This window comes from Setaria viridis, chromosome 7 (genome assembly GCF_005286985.2).
Source record: "Setaria viridis chromosome 7, Setaria_viridis_v4.0, whole genome shotgun sequence".
In the NCBI taxonomy this organism is placed as follows: domain Eukaryota; kingdom Viridiplantae; phylum Streptophyta; class Magnoliopsida; order Poales; family Poaceae; genus Setaria; species Setaria viridis.
In genome coordinates, this window is record NC_048269.2 from 24227090 (window position 1) to 24233789 (window position 6700).

At 45.6% G+C, this 6700-nt stretch overlaps 2 protein-coding genes and 1 long non-coding RNA gene across 4 annotated transcripts; 1 reads left to right on the forward strand and 2 right to left on the reverse strand.

The window, feature by feature from the left end:
* Positions 1-523: 523 nt before the first annotated feature.
* Positions 524-2641, reverse strand: LOC117864164 (uncharacterized). Its single transcript, XM_072294942.1, has 3 exons — positions 2370-2641; positions 1216-1276; positions 524-790 (listed from the first exon to the last, which is right to left on the reverse strand). Exons 1-3 carry the CDS (start codon positions 2452-2454, stop codon positions 736-738), a joined length of 201 nt encoding a protein of 66 aa, XP_072151043.1. The 5' UTR covers positions 2455-2641; the 3' UTR covers positions 524-735.
* Positions 2642-3369: 728 nt separating this feature from the next.
* Positions 3370-4004, forward strand: LOC117864165 (uncharacterized). The gene is made up of 2 exons (XR_004642356.2): positions 3370-3536; positions 3728-4004. It is a non-coding gene; the product is annotated as an uncharacterized lncRNA (long non-coding RNA).
* Positions 4005-4403: 399 nt separating this feature from the next.
* LOC117864163 (uncharacterized) lies at positions 4404-6700 on the reverse strand. Of its 2 annotated transcripts, none has more exons than XM_034748179.2 (5): positions 6527-6700; positions 6296-6328; positions 5415-5492; positions 4871-4975; positions 4404-4769 (listed from the first exon to the last, which is right to left on the reverse strand). In XM_034748179.2, exons 2-5 carry the CDS (start codon positions 6308-6310, stop codon positions 4653-4655), a joined length of 315 nt encoding a protein of 104 aa, XP_034604070.1. In that variant the 5' UTR covers positions 6311-6328; positions 6527-6700; the 3' UTR covers positions 4404-4652. The 2 variants fall into 2 exon arrangements, with proteins under 2 accessions (XP_034604070.1, XP_034604069.1); XM_034748178.2 differs by having other exon boundaries at positions 5415-5495; positions 6527-6675.

The following is a 6700-nucleotide window of genomic DNA, read 5'->3' on the forward strand; positions in this document are numbered from 1 at the left end:
GTTGACGCTTCGGAATGAACCGACGTACAGGCCTGGACTCCTGATGGATTCACCGATGGTTTGTTGGGTGAGAACGCCGCGACAAGAGTTGTTAACCGTTCCGACGTCAGAGAGGCCTGGCTTGTCTGGAAGATGCCAGGAGAATGCAGGAAGGATAGGTGCTTCCATGGATGCACCCAGCGTAGCAAGGACAAGGACCTTGCAACAACCAGCTCAGCTATAGTAGACGTTCGGTACTGCTCATCATTTTGTGTTCTGCGTTTGGATTGAAAAATCAAGATTTTTGGAGGAATATGAACAGTTACTTTGAAGAATGTAAAACCTGCATTCCGAGTAAAGGCTGCGTTTGGAAGATTTATGCATCTGGTGATGAACAGTTACTAATGCTTAGCCACATGACAAAAGGCCCTGGACTTCGGTGATGAACTGATGAATAACACACCGTACGAATACATGAAATCAGGAATGAATCTCACAGAGGAGTCGTGGTGTGTCCACGAAGCACAGCGGGATGACAATCATGTACAACACAGAAATGTCAATCTTGCACAACAATCGATTTGTACTGTCCTCCACTAGACAGAAATACCAGAAGACTTTTAGCTTCCGGGGAGATACAGAAATGGCTACACGGTGATAATTGTCTAATTCCTTCTCTGTTACGCAGTTAACAACTAATTAAACCGATGAAATTACACAGGCAAATGATCATAAGCAGATTTCGTCCAATCATGGCTATGTACTGCCTCCCACAAGATAGTTTCCATCTTGGAAAAGTGTCTTCAGATTACTGCAAGGCATAGAAAGTTGGCATTACATTCCAACGAAGATTCTATCTTTAACAAAAGAAAGGAAAAGAAAGAAAGAGATTACGAAGAGATATCTAACATTCAAGAGGCAGTGATAGTATTTTAGTCACAGATGGCAAATACAAGTGAATGCAAAATATTCTAGGATGAATATTTTCCTCGTGTCCTTGACACAAATAGCTTAATGAAAGTTTGTGCTTGTATTTGCTACTGTATGACTGTACCTATATCTACTACACTTTATTCATGAATTTGCATCTTCACAAAAGATGAAACTTGGACGAATAATATGCTTGTATGGCCATTTGAGTTCCTCACAAATTCTGATTCAGGGAGAATATGACAGCCGAAACAATTTTGGCTCAATCAGAAAGTGCTTAGTCTGAAAAAGGCAAGCCATTTGTACCTTTGGAAGAACCCAAGGAGATACCGGAGAATGTACCAAAAGAGGCAAACCATCAAAATATCTAATCATTGTCAAGGGATAACATGTTATTTTAGGAGCATTTATGGGGTAGTAAAGGACAGCATCATTGAAAAACTTTAGAGTTCCTGATATTCTTCAGCACACTCAGCACTCAATTCCATGAAGACACAAGAGAAAGTCAAAAGGATGTGTACATGTATCAACTAAAGCCTTTTTATCAGCATAAATATAAAAAAGGCAGGGAAAACAAATAATTTACTGAATAAAAGGTTGCCTCTAAAATTTCTTGCACAGTTTCCGGGTTTATGAAGTGGAGGGACAGTAAATATCGATATCTTGTTTTCCAGGATTCTCTATGTATTGTGGAGCTAATTTGCCAATGTGGACATGAACATTAGCATTTACTATAGAACTTGGTATTATTAGAAATTTAAAGCAACCAGGAAGAAAATGGTGCATAGCACTCTTAATTGCAGGATAACAATGGCTGCATACTGTTAAAACAGTGACTCGAGGAGCATGCCATGATCAGGGCAGGGTTAGCCAGACTCAGGTACACAAGGAATACTTTGTCTTAGGCAAGACTCAGGTGCACAATGACTTTCTCAGCATATTTTAGAAAAAAAAATGGCAATGATACAATCCAAATTCAGACTTCCTAAAATAGTGCTTTGAGTCATTTTAAGCCTGGATTAGTGTAGGAGCTCTGCTATGATTGGCAGACAAACGCAACATCTGCAAGAAAACTTTCTGAACTTCCGAGCTAATATACAAATTGTTACACAACTCATATTCTCCGAATAGTTGGGGCTACAAAACTACAAATTTCCCTATTACTAGTGTATAATTCCTCAAAGGAAGCTCTGGTATCCCAGATGGCAACTACAATCGAAAGATGTGAAATTGCCGCTGCCAAAGGAAGAAATACTGCTAACGCAATGCATGCCGAAAGATGCCTAAATTCGATAGATCACAGGATATCCCCGCACGGCTTTCACAGATTCAACAACGAAAGACAAGGAACAAAAAGGCAACTACACTGAGCCGGGTGCTAAAATGGATCTACTGAGAAATCATCGGGAGGAGATGGGAACGACGAGACAGCAGGAGAAGCGATCGGGGGGAAAGGATACTGAAGAGGTAGCGCTCCCACCAATCGAGCATGTAGAGGCCGATGGTGACATTGTAGAGGTGGATCTTGCGCCCGATCCAGCTCATCCTCCCTTCCCCCTCCCCGCGACGCCCCGGCGCCGCAGCTCGCCTCGCCCAGATCCGGAAGGAGCGGCGGCCTGTCAGAGATGCTCGAGAGGACGGGGAGACTTTGCTCTCTTTGATGAGGGTCAAGGCTAATCTAACCGTTAATATGCGATCCAACGCTCCAGATCCACACCATTGGGCCCACTGTTGCAGGGAGCGTTTGATCCGCTCTGGAGTCTGGCTGGACGGCCGAGGTCGAGGTCCCGGAGTTGGAGCTGGAGTCCAAATACACCAGAGACCAGACCAGATCAGGCTAGCTCCGTCAGAGCGGTGTAATGCAACAAGCTGAAACTATTACCTTCAGCTGCATATTTCAGCCTTTCAGTTTCGGGTAATGCGCTGCAGAGGAGGCTCGTCCATGCGTCGCCGGAACCGGAATCGCAGCAGACTGTCAGGTGCGGGCATTGGGCAATGTTCCATTGAAGAACGTTAGGTGACAAAGATCGCTTGTCCGATTTAGTAGCCAGCAGTCCACGTAGGATATCCAGATGATTGATTTGTAGGTAGAGAGGATCGCAGAACCATGAACTTGGTAACGCAAGGCATAAGACATAGAGATTTATACAGGTTCAGACAGCCAGTGTAGCATAATACCCTACGTTCTGTTTTGGGGATTGTATTGCACCCTGCGTTCGGGTGTTGGTTGTTGTATCGAGAGATTGGATCGGTTCCTCCTCCTAGGGATGTCACTACCTCCCCTTATATATTCCGAGAGGTAAGAACCCTTAGTCGGTTACTATAAATGAGATCTAGTCGGATTACAACACATGAAGAGTTCTAACTGGACTCTATCTTCTATTTTCTTCATCAAGTCAAACCGACCCATTAATGATCGGCTGGACCCTCTACAGTAGCCGGGTATCTATAACCGTCAATCATGTCACGAGTTATCGCAAAGCCACTACATATATTCTACTCCGTCTCTTTGGCCGTTTCAGTTTAGCGATCATGGATCCACCTCCCGCCGCCGCCGCCTGGTCTCCCCAGGTGCCTCTGCTTCCACCAGCTCCCGAGCCGGTGCGCGATGGCCGTCTCCGGCTATGGTAAGTTCTCGTTCCACCACGCCTCAATACGTTGCCTTCTCTGCATTGTCGACAGGAGATTGGGGGCAACAAAGCAAACCACATCTCAGCATGTTCACGTGCACACACATGACACGAGGCCTCCTTTGGTCGTCCTCAAGGTTACACTTTGCTCATCTGATCGGTGGCGCGCGTGTGTTTCTTTGTTGCAGCCTGTGGTTCCTCAGCTGCTGCGGCCTGCTCGCGTGTTGCTGCCCTCCGATGTCTGAGCCAGTGCCGCCGCCCTTGTAGCTGTACAAGTTGAGCGGCATATATCATCTTCTTTCGTCTCGTGTGTGTTTTCGTTTCACCGTTGTGCACCTTTTTCTTATCCCACCGTTGTGCACTTTTGTTCCACCTGTGATGTTCGACAAGCTTCAGCAAAGTGGCCTCTGAAGGGTTTGCTCCATGCCTAATAAACCGACTATCAAAATGCATGGTCATCTTCAACTGCTTCGTGTGCTGCAGTAGCGCTAAGCATAAGACTCGAAACTTATCCGATCCTACCTGGGATAGTTGAGAAAATTGCTGACAAACGAAGCGAACTTGTGCAGAATCACACACTGGGCACGAGCCTCCGCGTCAGCTAGTTCGCATCCGGCCCCGGCAGGCAACACATACCCACACGGCTACGCGATGCTGCCTTGCGGCCACGGCTACGCATCTGCGCCATCCCCGACGAGGGCGCTCCCACACGGCCACACCCGTGCTGATGCGTTGGTGCTAGCGGCGTCCATGGCCCACGCCTAGCAGCGATGGACGAGTGGGGATGCAAAGCCATTAGTAGGAACAATCACATGCTACACTGTCAATGCAAGGGTTACTGCACACGAAGGGGCAAGACCCGTATAACCAGAAACGCAGGCATAGCATTCCGTGATCCAAACACTGCAGTTGCTAGGTACATACTCCAGTTAACAAACTCATGAAACGTGTGCTCATGCGCCATCACCATGCCACATGAGCAGCGGTTCCGGACTACCAGTTAATCCTCCAAAACATACAAAGGCAGATAAGCTACAGTTCAGTCTTCAACAGATACATGGCTTCCCCAGATCCCAGATCGAGGGAACAGCTGCAATGTGACTTGTTGGACGCTCACTTCGGGTTTCTCAGCACGATGATGACCGAGTCACCCCTGAGGAACATCTTGCTGATGAACCTGTCCTTGTTCACAGGCAGAGCCTTCTTCTTGCCCTTGCCAGTCTTGGGGACCTATAAAGAAACGAGTCACAGTCCATCACACTTTAAAAAATTTAACAACTTGTAGGGTCAATATGAAACAATCACAGCCTTCTTATAGCTCAGCTCGTTACCTCGGTCCACATCTCCCGCACGTTCTCAAGCACCATGTTACAGTGGCGATCAAAAGCACGAACACGACCAAGGAGCTTCTTGTTGTTGCGGCAGTTGATGAGCACCTGAAGACATTCAGATATTGAAGTTTTAACTTTGCTGACTAATTATGGACAAAGTGCAGCAGGGCAACATCAACATGGTGCAATGTATACTTAACCATTAAATCAATCTGAAGACTAAGAAGATATACATCAATGCAACAACTACAACTGATGGCAGATGAATAAGCTCGAAAACCAACTAGAGCATGCACAAAGGATACTAGATACAGAAACTTAAAACAAATGCTTTTATGCGTCATATAATAGTCAGGTTCTTGAATTGGGAACAGTGAAATTAGATCTAGTGTGAACAACAGAGGCTGAGCCAGGGTCAAAGTTATTTCCATTTGCCGACTGGTGTCTCATATTTTGTATGAAACCCAAAGAACAAAATTAAAGAAGCACAATGATCACAGGTTTCTGAGAAAACAACTGCAGGGAAACAGGAAAAAGTTCACACCTGGGTGTTGTTCTTAACACTCATCATTAGGACAGACAGAGGACCTGTGCTAAATTCCTCCTCCTCTTTCTTTCCAGCCTGCTGTAAATGGTTAAAGATATAGAGTTAGAATTGTCTCTGTCTACCAATAGAGGTTAGAAATGTAAGGCACAAAAATCACGCATACCAATGATTCCACCAGAAACTGTATTTCTCTGTGATATCACAGCAACATCTATGCTCAGGCAGAAAATGTTTCGAGTCTACGAGATTTGGTTAACATAAAAATGCCCAGCCCTTAAAAAGTTGGTCAAATTAGCAATCTTGATCATAACAAAAGTTCTGGATCATTAAAGGACGCAGAAAAAAAAGTTGCAAGTACCGTTTCACTGGTTGACTGCAGCAAGATAAGCTTAAGTCCTTGATTAGTTACTAACATTGCTGTAAGAAGGCATTATGCATTAATGGGACCGATTTCACATTTCTTGTTTGTTCAAACAAAAAGTTGACTTAAGTTCTCTTGTGGAAAGATGGCACACATAAGTAGCAGACCCAAATGATTGTAAGTACCTAGTAACAGCACCTTGCTCCAAAAAACTGAATGCAACAGTTGACTTAAGCACTTTCACTAAACATAATTGTTGGGATTAGCCAATTCAAGGCTCTGAGTGAAAAATTCGAAGGTTGTACCTGACCATTACCTCACAACTAACAAACTAGCCTAGGTCTAGGGTAAGGAAAATAATATGGAAATACGAGGCTAAAAGTCTTGGAATGTATCTTAAACTGAAATTCCGGCCTAAATAATCGGGTTCCCCACAGTAATCTCGGCTTCTAAAAGTACAACAGTAAATCCAAACGAGAAATTTGCATCCTTAAACAGCACCAACAGAGCAACTTACATTCTCTTCCGCCATCGCGTATCCTCCGCCCTCCTGCGAAGGGGAAAACAAAGGGCAAACCCAGTTAGCCAAGCTGACACGCGCGGAAAATAAAGCACAAACGCAAGAGATCAAGCTGACGGTTAGCACAAACGGAAGCTAAATCAGAAATCTTGCGGCTAAACAAAAACCCTAATCGACAGGCGCGCGCCCCTAGCCCAGTAGGTTTGTAATACAGCGCCGGTCACGTACCTCCTCCGCGCCGACGGCGAGCCGCTCCGGGTGTTTGCTGGTGCGCCGCGAGAGGCGAAAACCTGGGAAATTTTTGGGCGTGCTTCCCTTTCCCCCTCGGCTGCGTTTTGAGCGGCGGCGCGGGTGCGTTGTGCCTGTGCCGACCCCAGCAGCAGCAGAGGCGGTTCTAGTGTT